The following is a 27,797-nucleotide window of genomic DNA, read 5'->3' on the forward strand; positions in this document are numbered from 1 at the left end:
GGTTTAGTTAGCAATTAACCTTGATTCATTTTTATATGGTAAACCCTCCAAGGGACATCTTGTCTTCGTGGTTCAGCAGGTAAACATAGTCCAATATCACATTAAGGAGGCTGTGCAGGCTGGAAAGTTTGGGTTTTATGTTTGAGTTAGCTGATCTAATTTGGGTAGAAACAGAGGGACGCTACACTTGGGTTCACTGCCTTTCGGTTACGGGAAAATTAATCAGGTTCTCGTACCTGATCACTTCCCAATAATCGCTGCTGGAACGCATGCTACTGTGTTGGTTAGTTTGAAGAGTGGATTGAGTTCAGCCATGATGCCCCATGGAGAGAGCCTAGTGACACGCACTATTGAAGTTCATCAAGAGAGGAAGAAAACTGAGTAAAAGCAACTTGTCAAACTAAAATGTTTCATGTTTTCCCCATAGGTATATTAGATTTATTTATTCAACCTAAGTTATTAATATTCTGCACTGTTGCAAAAGCAGCTTCAGATTTTCCTTCCTATGAATTTATTATGCAGAACCAAAGCACTTTTTTTTTGTAAAGGACAGAATTTAAAGTGGCATAAAACAATTAGTCCTGCCTATGCAAATAACTTTTTTTATTTACTAGGACAGGTAGTTACAGGAGATGATGCTAAGGCTTGTACCCCTGCCAAGACTATTACTGAGCTCCCAGGTAACAATCACTGTAGTAACCGCTTTTTTAGTTGGCTGTTGTAGTGGCATTTGCTTGTGCTCATTAAAGCATTTTGTGGTTTGTTTCCATGTGCTCTTTACACCACATTTATTTCTAGTTGCTGTCATTGTCAGGCTCTCGCCACTGTGGGGCAGTGTTGTTCAAGTAATTAATGAGTTTCATGAACTTTTCTTACCGTACTTGTTTGCATGCTTAACTGACAAATTAAATCCCAAGAGTACAAGTTTCCTATTTTGATTTTTCAAACCAATGTACAAGAATGTATTTTTTAAAGTAGTATAGCTACAACACTGTGTGTACATGTGTGCAAGAAAGTGGGAGAATTATTCCAATTTTGTTGCGAAGTGGGGAACCAATGATTATTTGAATATTTTAACATCAATTTCACCTGTGTGTGTGAATATGAGCATATAATTATTGCAGCATTAACATAGATATGCTCAAAAGTCACCATTAATTCATGCTTTATTTATACTCTCAAGTCAGTGTTGATTAAAAGCTATTTGTATCACATTGAGTGGAATTTTCCCAAATTTGCACCAAGTGCAGTAGCGGGTGGATAAAACGGTGTGCTGCCCGCGACGACAGTGCCGGTTTTCACACCGTATCGTCCCGGGCCCACCTCATTATTTATACACTCCCAGGAGACATGCCGTTTCCATGGTGGGCGGGCTCTTGTTCACCCGCCCTCCATCATCCTGCCATTGCATCATGCCAGGCGCTGTGTTTAAAGGCCAGCCGCAGCACCATGCTCATTGCTTCCAGCTCACCACTGCTGCCTGGGAGATCTGGCCCTCAAAGGCAAGAAGACTGCAGCCTCCCAGTTTAATGATGGGGTGACTCGAGCGATTGCTGGATGCCGTGGAGGACCACTGAGATGTGCTCTACCTCCGCTCTGACTGCAGGATGGGCAGCAATGCGACCAATCCTTGGGAGGTGGTGGCAGCTGTGGTGAGCACCAACACCCTTCAGAAGAGGACAGCCAACCAGTGCCACAAGAGGGTGAATGATCTCCTCTGTTCCGCCAGGGTAGGTCACTCTTTTCATCACTATCAATGCGCACACTCACAAAACCAGCACACCACCACAGGGCGCTCACATAATCATCATTGTCCTCATCCCGTCCATGGGACCACTCATCACCCACACAGGCCAGGCACATTTATTGTCTGGCCTGGCAGGCATCCTGCTTACACTTTCTCCATCTCTATCCATGCAGGACAAGCTGGCACACAACAAGAGAGGTTGCAGATGGGTGGAGGAATGCCCAAAATCAAGGTTCTCATGGACTTGAAAACACAGCCATCCAGCTGGCCGGTGAGGATCTGGACCAGTCCTGTGCTGACAGAGAGGTCGGCCCTGCTTTACCAAGTGAGGATCCAGCAGTGCAACATCCATCAGATAACCATGCTGTGAGTGATGTGTCCTGTTTCACAGGCCACTGCCATGCACTAATTATCTCCCCTTGCTTTCACGGGCACATCTGCCAAACAGCCAACAGACTCCATGACCCAGGGTCTCCAATCAAGCCCTGAAGAAACCTCTGAAGAAGAATCTGAAGTCCCGTCACAGCACTCACCCACACCCTCCACCAGCGCAGAGACACATACCTCGGTGGGACCTAGCTTTAGAGTAGCCCCGGGAGCACAGTCTAGTGAGCACATCACATTGCCTGACACACTGCAATCAGCGGCAGGGACTTCCCAGGTCCCCGGCACTCGGAGGACTGCTGGAGGCCAGAAATTTGCTGAGTTCGAGTCAGGTGACGAGCCTCTGGACTCGGTCATGTCACAGTTGCTGGAGCTGCAAAGGCAAGTTCGGGAACATCAGGAAGGGATGTCCGCTCCACTCCTCAGATTGCAAGGCTCAATGGAGGAATCAGTCCGCCTTCAGGCTGAGATGATAGCACTGGCATTGCAATGCACTAAGGTGAACACTGGTATGATGGCGGCCGCCATGGACACCTTGGTCCAGGACGTCGCTCCTGCACCGCTGCATGGGCTCAACTCCATCGCTGATTCCATGGTTGGCCTCCAACAGTGTACGCGAGAGGGGTGCCAGGCAGCTCGATCTCACTCCAGCTACTTCTGCTCCTCAGGGAGTCCCTGGGGCTCCCGGGCACTCATAGGCAGGAGGATCCAAGGGTGCAAACTCCAGGCCCATCCATCCCGATGGCTCTGAGGGTGTGCGGGCCATCTGACTCCCCTCTTCCTGTGACCTCAGCAGCTGCAGCTCCACAGGCCAAGGAGGGTGCCATTGCCACACAGCAGGACCCCGAAAGCAGGCCGGGGACCTCCAAGTCTCGGCCCTTCAGAGGATGCCCACCAAAGCATCACAGACAGAGTGTTGCAGGCAGCAGGCTGCCTGCAACTCAGCTGTGGATGTCTAGGAGCACCAAGATGTAGTGGCAGGGTTAGGAACGTTAAGGAGAATTAGTTGCACAGCCTGGTCATGGGTGTTAATCACTTGTACATACTGTTCCATATTGTCAATAAACTCCCAAGAATGTCTGTCTATGTCTCCATGTTCTGATGAGCAATGTCCGTATCACACAGATGTGAAATCTTTCTGCACAAAATAAAGGCAGGTGTCTCAGTCCAGGGCCTCTTCCCTGTGCTCTGTGCAGCCTTCAGATCAAAGTGACGGTCTGGCCTCACGCTCCCTGGAGATATTCGTGATGCCTGCACCTCAGCGGTGCAGGTCATTGCTGCCAGAATGTGGTGGGCAGGCACCACAGAGTTCTCTCATTCTCTCTGTGTGCTCTCAGCACCTTTAAGGAGGGGCTGGCCCCCATCTCTTCAGCACCTGTGACCACTGATGCTGTGCTCCAGTTCCTGAAGGGATCAGGTGCTGAAGGTGGACAAAGCATCAGATGCTTTTAAAGTTTCATGGCTGTGTCTCTATGATATGACCCTGATCACAGAGCGCAAGTGAGCTGTCCTCGGCCAGACAGGAGTCAGACATTTTCAGAAGCTATATGAAGATTTATGGGGTATCCTCAATGTATGATGTCATCATCATCCTCCTGCAATCGAGCGACTACTAGGGCCTCTACCGTCTCTCCATGACAGGAGCATTCTCACAGAAAGTATTCACGCTGCCTTAATCCAGACCGGAGTCAAACGTTCACAAATGCAATGTGAGGATCTATGGGGCCACCTCACTGCATGTCGTCATCATGCTCCACAAATCTAGCAATGCTGATGGCCTGCCGAGCACGCCTGCCTCATCTTATCCCCATCATCGTCACCTCCAAGGACTTCCTCATCCCTGTCGGCATCGTCCTCTTCGGAGGAGACGTGCAGCTCCTCTCTCTCTTCCTCTGCCAGCTCATCTCCCTGTTGGAGCGTCAGGTTGTAAAGGGTGCAGCAGACGACGACGATGCGTGACACCCTCTGTGGACTGTATTGAAGGGCTCCACCAGACTAGTCCAGGCGTCAGATCCTCATCTTCAGCATCCCGATGGTCTGCTCCACCAAGCTGCGAGCTGCAACATGAGCCTCATTATAGCGTAACTCTGCTGCAGTCTGAGGCTGCCGTATGGGTGTCATCAGTCAAGGCCTCTGAAGGTAGGCCTTGTTCCCGAGGAGCCATCCCTGCAGCTTCTGTGGACCCTGGAAGTCTCCAGGGACCTGTGACCGCCTGAGGATGTATGCATCATGTACACGCCCTGGAAACCGTGCGCACACACGCAGGATGCATTTTTGGTGGTCGCACACCAGCTGCACACAGTGTGTGGAAGCCCTTGCAGTTGATGTAGTTTATCACGTGTTGCAACGGAAATCTGAGCGCAACATGAGTGCAGTCGCACCCTGCACCTGTGGGGAACCTGAGATCTGGGCAAATCCAATTACTCGTGCATCCTGGCAGTCCTGGTCCCAGGTGAAATGCACAAAGTTGTGTGCCCTTGCGAAGATGGCACGCATGACCTCATGGATGCATTTGTGGGTGGAAACTTAAGAGATCCCACAGAGGCCACCTGTGGAGCCCTGAAACACGTCACTGGCATAGAAATTGAGCATCGCGGTCATTTTCACAGCCACTGGCAGTGGATGCCCTCCATGTCCCTGTGGCGCCAAGTCCTGCAGTAAGTGGCAGATATGAGCGACCAGTTCCCCGGACATGTGCAGTCTTTGACGACACTGGTTCTCGGTCATTTGCAGGAATGAAAGTTGATGTCTATAGACCCTGGGTGCTCGCTGTAGCTCTTGGGCGGTGTGTGTGGGAGCACCAGCTGCCCCTTCTTCCTGAGGTTGCTTCTCCTGCCTCTGCGCAGCCAGGAGTCTCAGCTGCTCTCTCTTCCATTGTATTTGCGCTCTGTAGGCTATCAGGCATACAGCTAGTTCACCAGGCTCCATGATCCTGATGTGCTCCTCCTGCAGGATGAAAGAGAGAGACCCGTGGTTAGCATGGGTGTTCTAAAAACCTGTCCTGATTAAGTGTGACGGCCCGTTAACGCTTCCCGGAAAGTGCTGGTCACCACTTGAATGGCCAGAGATTAGTGCGCTGCATGGCTGCCCTGCTAGCTTGAACCATGGGAGAGACTCATCCAAACCAGGATGCTGACATTGCAAGGGGCTGTGAGCGCCTCCAACAGTAACTGCCACATTGCCAGCTTTAGCGAGGAGATTGTACAACGTGTGCAGTCCAACTGCTCCATGCTCTGTTAAAGTGCTCATGAATTTGCAGTCTGTACTGGGGGCGGGGATGGGGGTGGCGGTGGTGTTGCTCTGGAGAACTTGGTGGCACTTTGATGCCTCTCCGTTACTTGAGTGGGCAGATAAGCTGGAGCCCGACCCCAATCATATCTATGTGGCTGCGCCTGAAGTGTCTCAGTTGCAAAGGAATGGTCACTTTCTACAGGTTTCCCCAATGCGTAGCCACTTCCCTTGCCCACCGTACCCCACCCCCACCCAGAATGCTTCTGCACTCTATTCAGCTGCAGAGCTGCCCTTGCGCACCTCCAACCCCCCGCCACCAGTCGCCTCAACGGCAAGGCTGCACTTTCCCCTGCTCCCCCTCACCCTTAAAAGTCGTCTCCGAGGCAGGGCTGCACTTATCTCTCCCCCTCCCCTTCAAAAGTTGCTTCCATGGCAGGCCAGCACTTAACCCCAACCACCACCACCCTCCCCACATTCCGCACCCCTGAAGCCTGCAAAGCAACAGGCAACCCCGGCGAGCTCTGCAGAACGTTGCTGTTCATTCACCTCCAGTTCACCCAAAGTGAAGGCCGCCAAGTGCACGTCAACACTGTGCTGTTGTGAAACACATCAGTGTGCTTTCCCGCCGATGTGGACGGACAATCCAGCAGGGGTGCAAGAGCCTGAAGGGATGGCCAGATAATGATATGCTAATGTATTACAATGAAGTTCTGATGACCAAAGGCAGGAAACACGGCCTGCCATCAGTGGGCTGAGCAGACAATAGCGACCTGCCTTCCCGCCATTGTGAAACCGATTTTATCATATCGTCCTCTCGCGCCACCTATCACGCTCGCCGGCAATGGTCACGGAGAATTCCACCCATTGTGTTAGTGTGCTATCACATATTTCATTATTCCAAAAAGACATATTAGAAATGGCTCCAAGTGTACCATTTGCATAGAGAAAACCAATTCCTTGCTAAACTTATCACATATCAAGGGTTCACTGACCCTGAAAGCCATGACCAGATTTTACAGTCCTCAGGCAGTTAATTGCCTGCATTCATGGCTTCTGAACATTCAAGTCCCCTCCTCCAAGAGCTTCCAGCCAATCAGAGTACTGGCAGCTCTCTAGTCCCAGCAGCGCTATCAGGAGCTGTCACCACTGCTAGGATTTCAGCAGTCTCAGACCAAACGCAGTGGAGAAGTTCTCTGAGTTTGGGTAAATGGGGTCAGGGCTCACTGGGGCCAATCAGGCAGGCCCCGATGAGAGGAGGGAGTGTCGATTGTGAGAGTAGGAGGGAGTCTTCCAGCAGCCCTTGCCACGGAGGGGCCTCCAGGGGCCACCAACTGATTGACCCCTGATCAGGAGGAACCCCCCCACCCACCCTTCCAAGCCCACAGGGAGATCTCCAGATTTTACTTGGCAGTCTCTCCACATGCCAAGATAATCACCCACCCCTAGTAAAATACCAGCAGTGGTGGAAAGATTTAATTGGCCACTTAAGGGCCTCAGTTAGCCTAAGGGTGGATTGACTGCCACCTTCCCCACCGCTGGTAAAATGCCAGCAGAGGCAGAAGGGCAATGGGCACAGTATGCCTCACCATCCCATCTGATTTTGCACCTGATTTTAGTGTTTACCCTTAGAGAACCATAGGACTACTAAAGCTTATCTAACTTTATGTTACCAATAACCATTCCTCACCATCCTGTCGCAACCCCTTCTAGCACAGGCTACTCTTGTTGCTTTTTTCCATCTTATATTCCTTGGCCTCACCTATCCTCAGCAATTCCTCAGTTCCACATGCACAGGCCTAGCCTATGTGTGTTATAGTGGAATTGAACACAAATCAAATGAAGGTCAGAAATCTTGAAATGTGTGAACAACTCACAGGCAAAATGCAACTCCAAATCAATGTTTTTCAAATATTCATGCGATGCATCCCACTCCCCAATTCCGTAAAGGAAATACTTGGCTCAGGACCAACCTCTGAGTTTCACATGTGGTGTCTAAACCTGTGCGAGTTATTTATTATATCATCGCCTCGCAACCTTGGAGAAAGCACTTTTACTTAAGTATAATAATCTACAAAAATTTAACTTTGCTCCACTGCCCCCAAAAGTAATCCAATTAAATAGCATTCGACATCCAAACTTGCCGCATTATTTAGTCTAAAACTCCACAATCCCTTTGAAATAAATGCAATTTGACCTTCTTTCAGAGTTCGCTGCTGTTCCCTTTGCAGTACTGCTTGTTCATCTCTTGTTCTCTGCTTAAAATAAACCTGGTGTTTCTGCATTCATTTTTTTAAATATTGGTACCACAAAGAGTTGGAACATCTCCTCACTAAGAAGCAGTCCCGTTCTCTTGAAAAATCTGCATATTCAGAAAACTACACTTCCCAATCCCCAAATAGTGCATGGGACTGTTGTAGCCACTCGATCAGAGACATTAGTTACAAACCGTTATATTGAATGGTCAAAGATTTAGATGTGAGCAACAGTAAACCTGTGATGGCTGTCACTGTTACACATTATCTGGTGATAAATGAAAGATACCTGCCACTCAGCAGCACACAGTGGAATCTGATTGAATAGCATGTCTTCATTGCCCTTACTGGTTCTTGCTCAGACATAGATTCAGTATTTACAAAAATTTTCTTACTGCTCTGAGCTGGTAGATGCGTCATAATGTACCTGTGGATCTGAATAAGATCATTCAATTTTCAAGATGTGAAAGGCATTTTTCCATTAGTTATTTCGGTCTGACCATTATTTAGATACATAGAAATTATTTGAAATGCTGAAGAGTTGCAAACTAAATCATATGGTTCACGTAAAGCAGAAGAATGTGACCATGGAACTTCCTTCACATACTTTAATGACTTAATAAACTGATATTAGGAAGTAAATTGATGAAAACATTAGAAGCAGTGCTTTCAAATTGCTGTAGGTCATGGTGTATAAGTCGACCTTTGAAGCCTCAAAAAATCCTTCCAAAAAAGGGGTCAATTTATACGCCAAGTATAAAACATGAACTACCGGATTTGGTGTTTGTAGTCGCCATTTTCAAATGTGAAAAAAAGCACAGGTAATTAAAATTAAATCAATGCAACCAGTTCTATTGAATAAATTAATTCTACTAGGATATCTTTAACCACAATCAAAACATTTTAAAAACCGTCAAATTCATTGTCTTCATCCAACACAGAGCTCATCAGATTCATTCTGAGTTACTTTGGCTATAGCATCATCATGAGGATTGCTGTTTGATGATGAATTGCTGGAAACTGGAATCTTGGCATCGAGTTCTTTTGGTAGTCTCTGAGTGATCTTGGCCTTCTGCCGCAACAATAGACATTTTGGTTCCATAAAGCTGGGACAGCATCTAGCTGTTGCTCTGAAATCCTTGCTAGGCACAGGGTTTGATTTGTCCACTTAATTGCATATATACACATTGCAATCATTCTGATATTTTTCAAGGACTCATTCCGAAAACTGCTTCTCAGGATCAGGCCAGTGGCTGGTCCCTGCTCTCATGACGTCTTCTGCGGGGTGGATTCCTCCTCTTATTCTCACATCAGTTTTTCACTAACACCGAATTCCCTTGCTGCCGCACAGTTTTTTGACAAGTTAGCAAATGTTATGGGATTCTTAGTCTGAAACCAATTTTGTACTTCATTCTTTCTGGTGGAGGACCCATTTCTATTTATCCATTGCCACATGCGGTCTGCTCTGTATGGGCGTGTCTTAAACTCCCACACATCATCTTGGCAACACAGCCTTTATTGCTTGCTTAATCCACATATTGACTTACTCAGTGAAACGTGCATTTCTGAGGTGAAAAATTTGGGCCTACTCCTGATGTGAGAGTAGCATTTCTTGACAGAAGAGGGGGAGTCGACTTATATGCCAAGTAGAGACCTAAATATGATTTTTGGCAGCAAACAAATTGGGTCATCTTATACGCTGGGTTGATTTATATGCCCTGATCTATGGTAATCTATGATCTATTGTAAAATACAAAAATGAATAACATTAAGAATTAGCATTTTTATGAAGCTTTTCACATTCCATATAGGTCCTAAAATAATTTGAAACCAGTGAATTTCTTTTAAAATATAATAATTGTTCTTTTGTCACCAAATGTAGATGTCAATCTGCATAAAACAAAATTCTACAATTGTAAATAAGATAATTGATGAGTTAATCAGGGCGCAGTCATACTGATTTCAAAATAGTGTGCAAACCTAATGGTATATCCCTTAAGTGGGGGTTAAATTGGATAGTTCCTGAAATGGGTGCAGGAGTTGCGATGTGTGATTAACCTGCATCCGTTGATTGAAATGCAGGCAGGACACCAACTTCGTACTGCCAGGCATTATAACCATTTTTGCTTGTAGTCAACATTAACTGTGCCATTGAATGCATGCATCAGTAGGAGGCCCAGAAATTGTAACCCCGAGGCATCACTTAAAGCTAGCTTGCTCTGCTTAAGTGCAGCCTGTACCTCTTATAAGAGAGGTGCATTTGGGCTGGAGCAGGTGGTGGGAGTTATGCAGGAAGTGAATCGTGGATAACAGTACCACAAAAAGTTCAATGACTTCAGACAAATAGTCAAGGTAGGGCAGATGTAACTTGGATATCTAAATACATATCCTATCAGCTTCACCACTAACCTCAGCATTCAATTGACCACAATTCCCGTCACACAACAATCTCTGTCAATCACTCACACCTAGTGACTCATACCTAGCATTCATATGCCACACCTTACCATTACACACTTAGCAATGCTGCAAGCCTTACACATACATCCCACAGCAGTGAAAGAGCACCAACAAGAGAGTGATGATGAAGACACAGTACCAACCTGACACTGCACATTTCTTAGAGGATAGATTAGAGGTGGGATCAGCATGTACTAAGACATGGCACAAGTGTGCTGCAGCTAGAGAAGGGAACAAAGACAACAAAGGTGTCAGTTTGCCTCTGGTGAGATAGCACATGAATTCTACTGCATAGGACTCAGACGAGCACTTCAATGGGACAACCTATAGAAAAATACTAAGGGGCATGCACAATGAAATGCTTGGTGCATTGGCAAGCCTGCCGCATAGAAAAATCCAGCACCAATTTGGCTCAGGGCTTTGTGCAGAATTTGGAACTAATCCTTTCCAGCATCCAAGTGATGGAACCCATTCACACCCTTGTGAGCCCACCCATGTTGTAGCATCTGACTGCTGGTGTCACCACTTCAATTATAGCACAAGCAACAGCCACCCAACATCTGTGTACCGCATTGGAAATTCAGATTGCTGTCTTACAATGTTACCAGGATGCTATCATGACTGCTGTTTATGGTGTTCAAAGGAACTTGCAGTACATCACAGCAATCCAGCAATTAGTCCTCCAATAAGTTATTAGGAATGCATTGGCTGCGTGGAGCACAAACCTGCTGTCATCACTCAGGCTGACAGCATTCATCCTTCTACCACTGGTACTCTACCAGTGCCCTTGCTGTTGCCTTTCAGCCAGTCAGCCCAGACTCCTGCCACCCATGTTGAGTTGGTGCTGTCCACAGGGCTGTTCAAAGTAGCACCCCAAGACTATTTGCAGTTTCTTCTACTGAAAGTCGGGAACCTTCAATCATCCATGCTATAGCCACTGGGGTAGCACTTTGTAAGAGCACTAGGACAGGTGAAGGTACATAGAATTGGCATTGTGATTGCTAGTATCACACCCAAATTAGTTCTTCATGGACAACCTATCTGGAAAGGGGCTGTCATGGTTGTCGTTTCCCTTTTTCTTCTCTTCCTTTTCCTCCTCATTCTACTGCTCCTCATTCACTTGCTGTACAGCTGGCGTTAAGGGCTGTCCCCTCATGATGACGAGGCATTTGCAGCATGCAGCAGGCCACCATAAATATTGATACCAGCTATGCCAAGTACTGCAGGGATCCTCCTTAGCTGCCCAGATAGGAGAAGCATTGTTTCAGCGCATCAACGGTCTGTGTTATCACATTTCATGTGACAGCATGGCTTTCATTGTATGTTTGCTGAGCACGTGTCTAGGGGTTGCACACCGTGAGCTCTGTTGCCAGTAGATAACCCTTGTCACCAGTAACTACTCTTTGGTTTGCTCTCTTTGCATAGAGAGCCTCAGTGGCCTCCTTCATGCAGCCGTGAATTGTTGCAAAATCTCAGTTCCAGCCTGGAAGGAGCCAGACGCATAAAAGTTAATTGCTATGATCACCTTCATAATCATGGATAATGCAGTCCATCCCATGCTCTAAGATTGCAGTAGTGAGTGTTGCAGATGCCAAAATTCATTGAGGACAATGTTTTTGAAGTGCAGACATCTCACAAATTGTTTCTCTCTCAGGTTCAAGTAGGAAAATTACAACCTGAACACTGTGGGAGAATATGGCCTCCTCCTAAGAGCCCTGCTTCCCCTCAGCCCTCCTTTTGTAGCTTGCTCAGCTCTGAGCGACCTCTGTACATTCTCCTAGTCATGCTTATTCCAAGGGAATGCCTGCTAGTGCATCCATTACTGGGAGAAATTGGCCTGTGCAGAAGCCATGTAGTCAACAAAAAGTCCTTCAGGTCCGACCAGATCACTCCTTGTAGATGTTTTACAACTTGAAACAACTATAAAAAGCACTAAACACTTGTGGAAATGTAGCATCAACCTGAAGAAATCAAACAGAAACTAATTTATAAGTAGTTGATCCCTTTAGGTAATGCTGGTGGGTTGGGGGTGCAGGGTGGTGTCCCTTCTTGTTAGTTAACGTATGTTTAGCTGTAAAGGTTTATGAGGGCATTGACTGGAGTGAAGAGCTCTGAAACTGGCATCAAATCAGTGTTGACCACTGGTGTAATGATCTTCCCACTCTGCATACTTCCAGTAAGCATTAGCTGTGCACACACTAGCATCCTCATCAAAATGGCATATTCCTCAACTCATGGCTTACACATCAAACATCATTTTGGTTCCCAAATGGCATCTGTATCACGTAAACAATGATTTCTACCAACCCCAATTTCGACCCAATATATCTTACATTCATGAAATCAAAATGCCTGAGTACCAAATGTACTTGAATAGTGATGGGAACTGCAGGGGACAACACTCTTCCTTGCTAATACATTCCTTCTTTGCTAATAATTGAAGCATGCAGCCATATTGTATGTTTTATGAGCCTATGCTAATTTTGAAAGGAATGCTTCTTTATCTATTTTCGTCTGGTCTTGAAGATTATTTGGAATCTTCAGGAAAGCAGAACAGTATTGACTACGTGAAGATTCAGCTTTTGGAGCTGTTTGAGGTGTCATTTAATCATATCATTTAATCTACAACTGTTCCTCACAAGCAAGATCCAAGTGACCTAAAATAACAGTTAAATCCAGCAAAGCATCTCTTGGTACCAGCCAACCAATTATTTAATCCGTGAGTTATGCTATCAAGTGAAACCCTTCTGCTTCCAAAAAGTCTTCCTTTCTAGGTGCAAGTAATGTCACGTGGAAAAGATTAAATTATTTTGTTCCTACAATAATTTGAGAACCATTATCACTGATCAGTAATCTTGTTTTACATATAATTTGTTCGAAAATAGTGGCTAATCAAGTGTTATTAAAGCTGATTTAGTAACAATAGTATTCTTTCCGACTTTTAAAAGTGGAAAATCTGTCAGACTTTTGTTTGTCCAAAGGTTGGACATCACTTCCTAATGTATGCTTTAAAATAAAATTACAGTTAATTCATCTGTATTTAAGACTGTTGTTATCTCTAAAGTATGCAAAAGATAAATGAATGAGGAAGAAATTAAAATTATCTAGTTCCATCTTGGTTTTTCTCATTTTGTCCTTTCTCAAACACTCCTTACAGTATTTCGATCCCTGACTTAGAGTCTTTAGATATTTGATTTTAATAAATTATCCTATTGCTATGTAACCATAAGGAACTACAAGGTGCCTTTAATGAAACAAACAGATAGAGGATAAGGTTTTTATACAGCGGGTAGATCACATAATGCAGAATCCCTTAAATTAAACTCCTTAGAGAAAAACTGGCATAAATTTTTGTCTTCGCCACCTGATGGAGCAGATAGACTACCCATGTGTCATAGAACCCACCTGATCCACTCCACCAGAGTATTGCCCAGAGGGTGAAGATGAAAATGTACTCCACTATCTCAGTGACTTCTTATCCAACCCCGAACCACTACCTCCCAATTCCCTTCAACAAAACATAGAAGAGGAACCGATCCTGAAAAGAGTACTTCAGTTCCTAGCTCTCTGATATCGCTTTTGGTTTCCTCTGTTACAATCCCCATAGAAACCAATAACTTTAAAAAAAAGAGGTATGGATTTCCCAGTGGCCATTGCAAAGAACACACGACAGGATCTCGTATTTTAAGACTATTACTGAACAGACTAAAATCAACATCGACTAAACATTACTTAGTAGGCAACTAATGCATTAAAGTACAGAAAAGGTATTCCCTATTAACTTCTTCACAAACCTGAAAACCCCATGCTGCATTTATGCATTACACCGTACTGTCAGCAGAAATGTAGTCTTGTGTTTAAAGTCCAGCTCCTCCTGTCTTTAACAGAATTTCTTCTCCCTGCCTCACCAGGGTGAAGCTTCCAATTCCCTTTTAAACAAAGTCCCTTCTTGAACTTCTGAGCACCATCGAATGGATTTCCAATAGCAAGGCACCCTCTGGCGACCCTTTGGACTTTAACTCTCCACAATCCTCATTTCTCTGAACCGGGAATCCACCCTCTCCAGCACTCAGCTTAGTGATTCCATTTTGGTCTGGACCCCTGTCCCGATGGCAACCAGGTCACATGGGCTTGTCTCCTGGGTTATTTAGTAGGACGTCACATCTCTTCAAACTACTCCATTTTACCTTGAATTAAAGGAGACAGTTTAAAACATGACTGTCTTATAAAGTCCAGCATTCGTAATGCCTCCCATAATGTTTCTGCTCTTAACCACCTGTGACAAATGCTCTGCTTGCATGTTTTGTTACGTGAAAAGCATTTTATAAATATAAGCTATTCTGCATTCAAAGAATGAGAGACTAAGAAATTGTTCTTATGTTTTTCTTTCTTTAAACAATATACAATTTGTTTGTAGTGTTCTGCTTAGTTTTTTATTCCATTATTGTATTATAGATCATTAATGTTCTCCTTATATTTGTAAAATACTTTGAATTCTGAAGAATTTTAGCACTATAAAAAGTATTTTCTACCTTATTGCATAACTTGACAAGTATTGAATGTATGTATTTTCCAAATTCTACTTGATCATCTGTTAAAAGTTCAGGACAAAATATGCACAGTGACAGAACATAAGTACTAGAAATATTGCAAAGAACTTCTTGTGGTCCAGTGGTTAACTGCGCCCCACTCTTCGCATTTAAGTGATCTTGCCAGCTGTCGAGTCCAGGAATTTGGAACATGAGATAAGTTTGACTTTAAGGGTTTGGCAGCAGTATTAGAAATTTTGCAGGGAATAATCATGCAACACTTTAGTATTAATATTCATTTTGTACAGCAGTATGAAAACTATTGTTTTGAACAAAGGGCAATTAGTTCTCAGGATTTCTTTCAATTTAAATCCCTATGTGTGAAGTCAGTTTCAGTTAAATTTTTGCAAATTTCATTCACATGTGAGAAGGAATTCAACCTGAAAATCATCCCTGGGAAGAGAAAATGTAAATTGCATACATGAAATCCTTGTTATTTCATATACTAATGGACAGTTTATTTAATGACACAAGAAAATTTATGCATAGCAGATATAATCAGACATTTATTAGTAATGAAGGATGTGTATACTTTATGTAAGGAGTCAAAATTTCAGAGATTAAACATTAACTACTTTGATGCACATTGAACCTTAATATATACCCAACAAATGCCACTGATACATTTTAATTATGAGAAAACTGGTGGAGGCAACAGCTAGTGGTTAAAGGATACTGTATCCTCAATATGGGGTATATCTTCAGGAATGCTAATATTTTCCTCAAAAGTAGGCCTTCATTTGAAATGTTGTGGAATTGAAGTAAACATTACATTTTGAAAACATGAAATGAATTGCTGGTGTGTTCATACCTTGGAATGTAGTTCACTGTTATGATTCATTCAGATATACTTAGAAAATATAGTTGCTGTGGTACAATAATCATTTTTCTCATCATTATTTTAATCAGACTTGTAAATAAAGTCAATAAATGTCACTGTACTATGCTAGTCTAATATAGAACAGGGCAAAAAGACCTTTGTAGCCCACAACATGAAATCACTTTGGTAATTTTTATGTTCTTTTAAACTATTTGTTTAGGTCATGGTGCCACTCATATTAATGCCTCACCAAGTACTGAGAGTTTGCCTACTGCAAAAGATAACACAGCATCTCCTCCGTATTCTACTGCTAAAAAGGATTCATTCTTCAGTACAATCTCTCGTTCACGGTCACATAGCAAAACTATGGGCGGCCGAAAAGACATGGTGAGTCCTTTCAGTAATCACTTGTGTTAAAAGCAGTTTTCAGATTGGAACATTTTGCATATATTTTAAGTGAATATTAAAAGAAAGGTAAGATCGTGGAACCATATATTTTTTATGCTCAACTTCACACCATTTAATTATAAAAAATGTTGTTTGCTCATTTTAGGGGATAGTGACACATCCTTCTCTCATGCCTCTACTGATACGGTACTGGATTATGTAATTATTCTGGAGTGATATGCCTTGTAACAATGTTCACCTTCACTCAGCAATGTTCCTGATTTAACACCTGAGATCAGACACTGTAATGTAAACAGATACAAGATTAAACCCTACCAGCCAAGTCCTTTGGATGTAGCCTGTATCGATCACTTTTCTTCTTGTGTATTAAAACCCTTCCACTCAGCAGTAATCGACATTCTGGTTGTCAAATTTAACAGATAAAATACTTGGTTTTATTTCAAATCCCTTGATGGCAAAATGGGATTGGTCTTTGGATTCACAAAGTTTCAGTCTCTATTTTGTCATTAAGGAAATTTCTTCTGCATATTAACTGTTTAAATTTTCACGTCCAAAGGTGTAAAAATAATAGAAGGGACACTGTATTGACTCTTAGTAATTGTAGCTGAGAGTGGCAGATTATGGTATTCCAGAAAAAAAAAGCATAAATACTCTTTCACTGTTAAAAGAAAATTAATAGAAGTACTGGATTGGAAAAATGGAGAGAAAATGGAACTATCTAAATAGTGCTTGTTACTCTCAGGGTATGTAAAGGTTGAAGCGAATAATTTAGATGCATTTAAGGGGATGCTATACAAGTATATGAGAATGAAAGGACCAAAGGATAAAACTTGATGGAGGAAGATGGAAGGAAGCTCAAGTGGAGCATAAATGACAGCATGGATTGGTTCGGCCAAGTGACCTATTTCTGTGCTCTTTACTTGACGGAATAGTGGTTATTTTTCAATTCTGCTGCACAATCTTTCAGCCTAAACCTGAATGTTGTCCAGGTCTTACTGCATATGGACATGGACTGAAGTCTCAAATGGTGCTGAACATTGTGCAGTCATTTAGTGAACATCCCTACTTCTGACCTCATGATGGAAAGAAGGTCATTGACGAAACAGCTGAAGATGATTGGCTCTAGGATACTACCCTGAGGAAGTCCTGCTCTGATGTCCTGGGACTGAGGTGATGAGCTCCAACAACCACAACCATCTTCCTTTATGCTAGGTATGACTCCAACCAGTGAAGATTTTTTTCTCGATTCCCATTAGCTCCAGTTTTGCTAGGGCTTCTTGATGCCACATTCGGCCAAATTCTGTCTTGATGTCAAAGGCTGTCACTCTCACTTCACCTCTGGAATTCAGCTCTTTTATCCATGTTTGGACCAAGACTGTAAAATGCAGTCAGGAGCTGAGTGGCCCTGGAAGAACCCAAACTGAGCGTCAGAGAGCAGGTTATTGCTGAGTAAATGCTGCTTGATAGCATCTTCAACAATACCTTCCATCACTTTGTTGATGATCGCGAGTAGACTTATGTGGCAGAAATTTGCCAGGTTGGATATATCTTGCTTTTTGTGGACAGGACATACTTGGGCAAATTTCCACCTTGTTGAGTAGTTGCCAAGTTGTAGCTGTACTGCAGCTTGGCTAGGTATGCAGCCAGTTCTGGAACATGTCTTCAGTACTATTGCTGGAATGTTGTCAGGTCCCATAGCCTTTGCAGTATCCAGTGCCTTCACCCATTTCTTGATATCATTGGAGTGGATCAACTTGGCTGAAAACTGGCATTGGTGATGCTGGGAACCTCAGGAGAAGACAGCGATGGATCATCCACTCAGCACTTCTGGCTGAAGATTGTTGAAAATGCTTCAGCCTCATCTGATGTGCTGGAATCCCCCATCATTGAGAATGGGTATATTTGTGGAGCCACCTCCTCCTGTTAGTTGTTTAATTGTCCTCCACCATTCATGATTGGATGTGGCAGGACGGCAAAGCTTAGATCTGATCCATTGGTTGTGGGATTGCTTAGCTCTGGCTATCGCATTCAACTTACACAGTTTGGCCTGCAAGTAGTTCCTGTGTTGTAGCTTCACCAGGTTGGCACCACATTTTTAGGTATGCCTGGTGTTGCTCCAGGCATGCCCTCCTGTACTCTTTATTGAACCAGGGTTGATCCCCTGGCTTGGTAGTAAAGGTAGAGTGTGGGATATGCCGGGCCATCAGGTTACAGATTGTAGTTGAGTACAATTCTACTACTGTTGATGGCCCACAGCATCTCATGGTTGCCCAATAATGGTTGCCCAGATCTGCTTAAATCTGTCCCATTTAGCACAGTGGTAGTGCCACACAACATGATGGAGGGTATCCTCAATGTGAAGACGAGATCTCGTCTTCACAAATTCTCTGTGGTGGTCACTCCTACCAACGCTGTCATGGACAGATGCATCTGCGACAGGTAGACTGTTGAGGACGAGATCAAATAAATTTTTCCCTCTTGTTGGTTCCCTCACCACCTGCCAAAGACCTAGACTAGCAACTATGTCCTTTAGCAACAGCTCAAGGAAACTGAAAAGTGCACAACCCATTTGCCTTTTTCCCCTGGTCAACAATCAGTACTTTTTTCTGTACTTTTGCAGCTGGAAAGTAATTAATCCCTTTTTTAATGTTTATCTTTAATTAATTCTAGCTCATCATGTAGCTCATTACTTGATGCCTATTAGTACTTTCTAAGTTCATTCAAGTGAGTGCTTGTAAATTGGCAGATTTCTTCAACATTGGTACGTTGCAATCTCAGTATTGATATTCTGTTATTATACTGTAGTTACTTTGTTTAATACAAAGGCAAAATACCACAGATGTTGGAAATTGAAAATACAGTAAAGTCCCACCATTTGCGACTTCCCAGTTCACATTTCACTCATCTGCACTTTGCACTTTGTACACAGAATCGCGCAGCACGTAAGCAGTGTTCACTCATCCACAATTTCTTCTCCCTCTCTCTTCTTTCCCCGGGGAGACAGCAAACATAACGGAGCAGAGGCCAGAATGGTTGCAACTGAAGTGCAGCCCAAACAAAGGGATTAACACACAAATATCCAAATCATGCTGCAATAACAGCTGTGTTCATTTTGAAATCTTCACCGATCTATTGCTCAGAGGCTCCCCTGTCTGTCGGATATGGGTACCGCACCACAATTTAGAGCGAAGTAACTGCCCAAACCAATGCTCTCCACGCAAGGCTGGAACCTATCTAATTCAGCCCCGTGGAAAAGCATATTCGTTGATTTCACCGTTTGCGAGGTTTCGCAGGAACATAACCCCTGCGAACGGCGTAACTTTACTGTATAAACAGAAAATGCTGGAAATACTCAGCAAGACCAAGCAGCATCTGTGGAGAGATAAACAAAGTTTCCGTTTCAGGCTGGTGGCCTTTCATCAGACCGGAAAAAGTTACAGATGTAACAGATTAAGCAAGTACAGGTGCAGAGAAAAGGGAGGGGAGGAAAGATAAAAATGGAAGCTCTGTAATAGGGTGGAATAGGAGTGATTAAATGAACAGACTTATTACCATCAGCTGCTGCCTGAAAATATGGAGCAGTGGTTATGATCTGAAAATATTGAACTTGAGGTTGAGTCTGGAAGGTTGTAAAGTGTCTAATCGAAAGATGATTCCCCGAGCTTCCATTGAACTTCGTAAGAACAGTATAGGAGACCAAGGTTAGATTGGGAGTGGGACACAGAATTAAAATGGCAAGCAACCAGAAGCTCAGGGTCAGGCTTGTGGATTGAACGGAGGTGCTCAGCACAGCAAACATCCCAACTGTGTTTGGTCTGTCCTGTGTAGAGACTATATTGTGAACAATGAATACAGCATATTAAATGGAAAGAAGTATAAATAAATTACTGTTTCATACTTAGTTGAGTGTCTCTTTCAAGATGTGTGTCAGTTAGTTTCCAACTAAAGACCGAAACAGCTTTCATTGGATCGTGTAAGATTCCCATCCTGACGTCATCTTTTGGGATTTAGAAGACCTACAAGGAGTATGTTGAGCAGAAACAACTTAAAATACAGGAAATTGTTTATTGTTATTGAAACCTTATGGATCCAGCTTACCTTTCCCAATTGGAATTTCACAGAAATTGGAAAAATGTCTTGAGGAATTCAAGGGGGAAACACCATGGTGCTGAGAAGAAATGAAGACAGGTATAGATAAAGAAAGGAAAAAAATAATGTTACATAAGAAAGATAGCGTCATGGGGGGTGATGGTCTGGGCATGGGTTGACATGGATGGGGTATGGAGAGTGTGTGGGCTTGAGAGCTTAGAGGGCTGGTTTTTGCTTTCTTGGTTTTTTTACAGCTGCGATATAGTACCAGAGCACCCAGACGGGCATTTCACCCAGCCTGACTCCACAGCCTTTGTGGCTGCTGCTGCACTGTTTTTGGGGACGGCGATCCCAACCCCTGTTAAGACCATCCACCCCACCCCCCCCACCCCCCCACCCCCCTCCTCCAACCCCAGAACGAAAATCCAGTGCACTTACTCCCGAGTCAGGTTTGCAGAGTGAGGAATTTTCCCACCTCTGCAGTTCCAGCTGAAAAGGCAGGCCTAGGTTTCACTTTCAGTGTGATTAAGGGTTACCATGAAAACTTGAAACAGAATGGTCCTGATCTCGCGCTCTCCAGAGGGTTTGTACCCCGACAGTACCCCAGAAGCTGCACTGGGGGACACCTCGGAAGTCCCTAATCAAGGACTGCACGGGTATTGCTCAGGAAGTTTCAACTTCCATTGGGAAATTACCCTGCGTCTGGAACCATCCGAAATTTCAATTTAATGTTGGAGAATTCTGATGGTTACAACTTAGCAGAATAGTTACCCAGGAAAAGTTAGAAGGCTTAAAACCGGTTCTAACTCCTGGGTAGCCGTTCTAAGTACCCCACAACCTGCCATTGGACACCCCGGACTAACCCCCCCAACAACCCTTCCTGATTACCCTTCCCAAACCGCCCCCCCTCCCCCCCCGACCACCCAGCTACCCCCACTACCCTGCTGACCCCCCCCGACTACCCCATAATCCGCAACTAACCCACCACCACCTCGACTATCTCCCAATCTGACCCACTTCAACCACTTCCACAACTATCCTCCAGACCTTCCGCTGCACCACCCCCCCCCCCATCCCTGACTCATCCTAACCCTTCACCCACAAGTTACACACTTACCTTCTCTCCTAGCTTGTCAAAGTGGCTGGGGCATTTAAACTTACCCAAATACAACAACTAGTGCCATAAAAAGTGGGCATGGCATCATTTCCCCTGACACTCCTACACTACTCTGAAGGATACCAGGAGCAGCTGTGGTCCACGTTTCTCAGCAGGCCTAGGCCGAAAGTCTGGGTGAGAAATGTTGAGCCCCAGTCTAAGGTAAGACTGCCACTCCACAGAAGGTTTTTGCCCTTTTCTTGATAAGGTGTGGGAATTGCTTTGTGGGTAGCCTGCTGTTATAATGTTCAGTTGATCAGTGCTTAAGACTTGTATGAAACTATTTTTTTTTCTCATTCAGCTGTTGTGTCTTGTGCAATATAGCAGTTTATGATTTTAGTTGATATGTTTTATTTGTGGCATGAGTGTATTTATTGATTGTAATTATCTCATTGATATTCTGTACCCTTTCCACAACATTTCTAGGGACATGCAACTTTTATGGATTTTTCATTATGAGTTTATATATGTTTGAAATTCTATTTTATTTTCTCCTCAGCATTTCATTATAATCCTGTTTGTAATTGATTTTCTGTTTCCAGTTCATTGGACTAGGTGAAGGTTTGAAGTGATTGATTAAGAAACCTTTCTGCAACTCATTAGTTTTAGTCAATCAGCAAAGTTTCATTTCTGTGACTGGATGCAATTGTGACATGCTTTACTCTTGGTAGATATTTACATAACAAAATATTAAGGGCATTGTATTGCTATGTTACTATAACAATACAGATGGATGTACAAGTATATTTGTCTACCAGTCCACTTTAAGTCATTTTTATATTGGCTTTTGAACATCAGGAGAAGGAAGTTAAACCACCACCTCCATGCTTCATTCTCCCTGATTTTCTCAAGCAACATGCCTCTGGCCCTATTGAAGGTCCTAAGTTTCGGATGCCTTTTTTTAATCATTCACGGGATGTGGGCTTCACTGGCTGGGCCAGCATTAATTGCCCATCCCTAGTTGCCCTTGAGAAGATGGTGGTGAGCTGCCTTCTTGAACTGCTGCAGCCCATGTGGTGTAGGTCTATCCACAGTGCTGTTAGGAAGGGAGTTCCAGGATTTTGACCCAGCAACAGTGAAGGAGCAGCAATATATTTCCAAGTCAGGATGGTGTGTGACTTGGAAGAGAACTTCCAGGTGGTGGTGTTCCGTTCTATCTATTGCCTTTGTCCTTCTAGATGGTAGTGGTCATGGATTTGGAAGGTGCTGCTGAAGGAGCCTTGGTGAGTCCCTGCAGTGTATCTTGTAGATGGTACACACTGCTGCTGCAGTGTGTCGGTGGTGGAGGGAGTGAATGTTCGTGGATGTGGCGCCATTCAAGTAGGCTGCTTTGTCCTGGACAGTGTCAAACTTCGTGAGCATTATGGGAGTGGCACCCATCCAGCCAACTGAGGAGTATTCCATCACAATCTTGACTTGTGCCTTGTAGATGGTAGATAGGCTTCAGGGAGTCAGGAGGTGAGTTGCTCATCACAGAATTCCTAGCCCCGGACCTGTTCTTGTAGCCACAGTATTTATATGGCTAGTCCAGTTCAGTTTCTGGTCAATGGTAACCTCCAGGATGTTGATAGTGGGGAATTCAGTGATGGTAATGCCATTGAACATCATGGATTCTGTCTTTTTGGAGATGGTCATTGCCTGACAGTTGTGTGGCGTGAATGTTACTTGGCACTTGTCAGCCCAAGCACAGATATTGTCCAGGTCTTGCTGCTTTTGGACACGGACTGCTTCAGTATTTGAGGAGTCGTGAATGGTGCTGAACATTGTGCAATCAACAGCGAACATCCCCACTTCTGACCTTATGATGGAAGAAAGGTCATTGATGAAGGTGCTGAAGATGGTTAGGCTGAGGACACTACCTTGAAGAACTCCCGCATTGATGTCCTGGAGCTGAGATAACTGAACTCCAACAACCACAACCATGTTCCTTTGTGCTAGGCATGTCTCCAACCAGTGGAGAGTTTTCCCCCTGATTCTCATTGACACCAGTTTTGCTAGGGCTCCTTGATGCCACACTCTGCAAATGCTGCCTTGATGTCAAGGGCAGTCACTCTCATCTCACCTTGGGAGTTTAGCTCTTTTGTCCATGTTTGAACCAAAGCTGAAATGAGGTCAGGAGCCGAGTGGCTTTGGTGGAACCCAAACTGGGCATCAGTGAGCAGGTTATTGCTAAGCAAGTGCCACTTGACAGCACTGTTGATGACCACTTTCAATACTTTATCGATAATCGAGAGTAGACTGATGGGGCAGTAATTGGCCCAGTTGGATTTGTCCTACTTTTTGTGTGCAGGACATATCTGGGCAATTTTCCGCATAGCCAGGTATATGCCAGTGTCGTAGCTGTACTGGAACAGCTTGGCTAGGGGTGCAGCAAGTTCTAGAGCACAGGTCTTCAGTACTATTGCTGGAATATTGTCAGGGTCCATAGCCTTTGCAGTATCCAGTGCCTTCAGCTGTTTCTTGATATCACGTGGAGTGAATCAAATTGGCTGAAGACTGGTATTAGTGATGCTGGGGACCTCCGGAGGAAGCCGAGATGGATCATCCACTTGGCGTTTCTGGCTGAAGATTGTAGCAAATGCTTCAGCCTTAACCTTTGCACCGCTGTGCTGGGCTCCCCCATCATTGAGGATGGGAATATTTGCGGAGCCTCCTCCTCCAGTGAATAGTTTAATTGTCCACTACCATTCACAACTAGATGTGGCAGGACTGCAGAGCTTAGATCTGATCCATTGGTTGTGGGATCTCTCTGCCCTGCCTTTCACTTGCTGCTCATGCTGTTTGGCACGCAAGTAGCCCTGTGTTATAGCTTCACCAGGTTGACATCTCATTTTTAGGTATGCCTGGTGTTGCTCCTGACATGCCCTCCTGCACTCTTCATAGAACCAGGGTTGATCCCCTGGCTCAAGCAGGGGATATGACCTACCATGAGGTTACAGATTGTGTTCGAGTACAATTCCGCTGCTGCTGATGGCCCACAGCGCCTCATTGATGCCCAGTCTTGAGTTGCTAGATCTGTTCAAAATCTATCCCATTTAGCATGGTGGTAGTGCCACTCAACACAGTGGAGGGTATCCTCAATGTGAAGGCAGGACTTCATCTCCACAATGACTGTGCGGTGGCCACTCCTACCAATACTGTCATGGACAGATGCATCTGCGGCGGGCAGGTTGGTGAGGGTGAGGTCAAATATGTTCTTCCCTCTTGTTGGTTCCCTCACCACCTGCCACAGACCCAGTCTAGCAGCCAAGTGGTTTAGGACTCAGCCAGCTTGGTCAGTAGTGGTGCTACTGAGCCACTCTTGGTGATGGACATTGAAGCCTCCCACCCATAGTACATTCTGTGCCCTTCCCACTCTCAGTGCTTCCTCCAAGTGGTGTTCAACAGGAATATTGAAAAGAATCAATTAGGTTACCCAAATCAAAGTTATTGCACCATCCCAAAATCAATTTCACAGCTCATTGGCATATTAAGTTATTTATGGAACCTTAAGTATGTAGTTAGTTGATTAAAGATCCAAACAGAATGTTTCCAAACATTTCTTCAAAGCTAGTAAGTAAGAAAGCGAATTTCTGTTCCACATTCATCAGACTATTTGATCATCTAAAACACCTTAAATGGCTGATTGTGAAGTAGTTTAACTTAATATCTTAAGCCCCTTAGCAATATTGCTAAAATTCTTTTTAGGTTTTGAAACCAAAATTAGTAAAGATCCAGTGCAACTTATTCTGGAGGGGCAATAGTGTGCCAGTATAATAGCACATTGAAGATTTATAAGAGTTCTCTTTTTTTTATTCCAGGAGGATGAATTGGAGGCACAGGTCTCATTTCTTCAAGGGCAACTGAATGACCTCGAGGCAATGTGTAAATTCTGTGCTAAGATGATGAATGTACACATATGTAAGTATTGGTTGTATTATTCCTGGGCAAAAAAACCAGTATTGCACACAGCAGATTGATGCTTGTATTGATGCACATATTTACTTATGCTATTCCTCAGCAACTGTCACCTATTATGCTGTTCTTTCTTTTGGCAAGTTAATCAATTTTCACATCTCTCAACTGCTGTATGACTTTTAGACCTAATTTAATCAACTGAGAAAGTTAGGGGCATCCAAGCTTAAAAATTCAGCTCACGAAGCTCAGGCAGCTAGGTTTTATCTCCACTTGCTGTATTTGCTCTGGTGGTTTATCTTGTTTAAATTTTCTGTGCTAGGGAGTTTGAGACGAGCTTAGTGTTAGTGTCTCATTGGTAGATATCTCTAAATCTGAATACCAAATTCTGTTATTAATAGCAGCTTGAAATACGCATAAATTCACAACAGGAACTTAAACTTTATAACCCTAAAAACTCTGTTCAACAGTACAACTTTTGGTGGATTTCATGATATTGACAAACTGTTTTACTGATGTAATACATTAAATGTTGAATTTATTTTAGCATTTCAAATAAAGATTTTTTTGCTGGAAACATGAAAAGAAATCTGTATTTACATTGTTGCCGAAATGTTACTGCATCCTGGGAGGATTAAATCAATTTTTTGTTTCTCTAATTAATTCTAAATATTATTAAGATTTTGAATTAATGTTGAATATTTTGAATTAATTTTACAGCTAATGTTTACAGCTAATTTTTGTAATGTTATCTTTTATATTTTCAAAAGAATTTGACAGCATTAAATGAGCAATGCTTGCTTTCAGCAATTTAAGCACATTTCAAATGGATGTGTGCAAGTTTCCCAAATGAAGTGAGGGTAATTAAGGACTTTGGGCAGGTTATTCATAAACTGATTCGTGTGCCTGCCTCAGAGTTGGCTGTGGCTCATAGCTTGAAATGTTTCCATTTATGGCTATTTCCTGTTTCAAGGTCAGTTTTCTATACAGCACAAAGCTTTTGCCCCTTATTGTATGACTCTTTTCCTTAGCAATTCATCTCCAAACCAGGATTTTGTCAAATCTGAAGTCGACTACGTTGCACTTGACCACAATGGCAATATTAGCTTCAAAATTCTTTGGGAGGGTGAGGGTTGCAGCATGAGCTGTAATTTGAGTTTGACTACAAAATACTGAATTGTAATGGAATTTGTGTGATTTTATTCAGCAACTTAAATTTTGATTTATCTTTCTAACATTTTGTATTTGTTCTGTCCAAAATCTCATGCAGAAACTGCTTGGATCAGTGGCCGGGATTTTGTCAGGTTGACGGGGCTCTTGCCCACCGATCAGAGAACCAGAGGGAAACCTGTTAGTTCCGTGAGGGATGCCCAACAGAATTAAGTACCCTTCAGGCACTTAATTGGTGCCTTTGAGCCTTCCCCACATTTGAGGTTCCCAGTGGCAAAAGTTCCTCAACCCCAAGAACTACTGGCTAGCCAGAGGTCGGCAGCTTGTCATTGCCACCAACAGAAGCAGTGTCTGCTGGCAGCACTGCACCCACCTAAGGTCCAGGATTGTGGGGGTTCTCAGGCTACAGATGAGTGAAAGCAGGATAGGGGTCACGGGGTGGCGGTCACAGGAGAGGAGGCAGTAGAAGGCAAGGTTAGGGACATGGCTTTTAGGTATCCAAGATGTCAGGGTGGTCACCTCTCTCCCTGTCTATCACTTTTTTATTTACCTCATGTCGGAGGCCGTTTGCTAAATAAAAGGGTGCCTGAAGGCATCCTGCTGCGTTTGTAGAGTCTAGTGACCTCAATGGAAGAAGCACAATATTTGTGACCTTGAAATCTACCCTGTCTTGGTCCTTGACTCCTTGGAATCGTTTTTTTCTTACCCGGTGAGAAAAAATGCTGCACCAACTAATTCCATAAGAGTTCTGTACAATTCTAAAAAATACCATTTCTTAAAGGTCCCTATTTCCAACAATTCACCCCTTTGAGAAGGAAATATCCTGATTGACTTGTCACAACTGTTCTGGCTAACCTAGACATTTCCACACTACAAACTTGACTTCCTAATTTCTTGATTACATATCACAAATAAAGCTACTAGGGTTATTAATACCAGACTCTTGGTGTTTACCAAACATAGAGCTAGCATTGTCACTGGGGAGTTTGACTGACTCAGTATACTAATTCATACCAGGCTTGTTCTCCTGACTTCTGAATTTCTTGTTGTATTTCTTAATCCTACTGGACCATTTTAACCAGGTGTTTCTCAGATGTGCTGGTTCTATCCAAGATCGATTTAAGGTTCAAGGACAATGGGTTGGCTAAACTGGGAAACGGCCTTAAGGACCTCGTTTTGCATAGAGATGTTTACTCTCAATTCTGTGTCATGCATGGATATGGGAACCGGAGATGACTTCCTATCATAGCCACTTCAGTGAGTTTGAAACAGAAGGTGGACTTCAAAATAGGACATACCTTATTCCCATGCTTCATTACTCTGGCATTGGTTGTGACACAATCGGTTCCCATCTGGAGCTTTATGTATTCTGCACAACTTCCCCCCGCACATTATGTCACAAGTGGATTATTCTGGATCCAGGGTAAAGCCACAGGCTGGCTAGATTTCTAACATTACAGCAGCACAAGTAAGCTCCTCCTCTATTAGAGCAACACTTAGTGTTCGGGCTGTCCCAAATCTGTTACTGATTTATCAAGATTGAGGGAGGGACTGCATATGATAAATGGACACCCTGGTCTATGGTCCCTATGGATTT

At 43.8% G+C, this 27,797-nt stretch overlaps 1 protein-coding gene across 8 annotated transcripts in view; it reads left to right on the forward strand.

The window, feature by feature from the left end:
* Positions 1-27,797, forward strand: part of tbc1d5 (TBC1 domain family, member 5) — a 554,754-nt gene that overhangs the window by 456,040 nt on the left and 70,917 nt on the right. For 7 of the 8 annotated variants that reach the window (XM_041183651.1, XM_041183652.1, XM_041183650.1 and 4 more), the window contains 3 exons: positions 615-680; positions 15,704-15,870; positions 24,937-25,036. In XM_041183651.1, the coding sequence (XP_041039585.1) occupies positions 615-680; positions 15,704-15,870; positions 24,937-25,036 (333 nt within the window). The remainder of the gene's footprint in view (positions 1-614; positions 681-15,703; positions 15,871-24,936; positions 25,037-27,797) is intronic. The other variant, XM_041183658.1, reaches the window with a different exon arrangement.

The sequence above is a fragment of the Carcharodon carcharias genome, chromosome 3 (genome assembly GCF_017639515.1).
Source record: "Carcharodon carcharias isolate sCarCar2 chromosome 3, sCarCar2.pri, whole genome shotgun sequence".
Taxonomy (NCBI): domain Eukaryota; kingdom Metazoa; phylum Chordata; class Chondrichthyes; order Lamniformes; family Lamnidae; genus Carcharodon; species Carcharodon carcharias.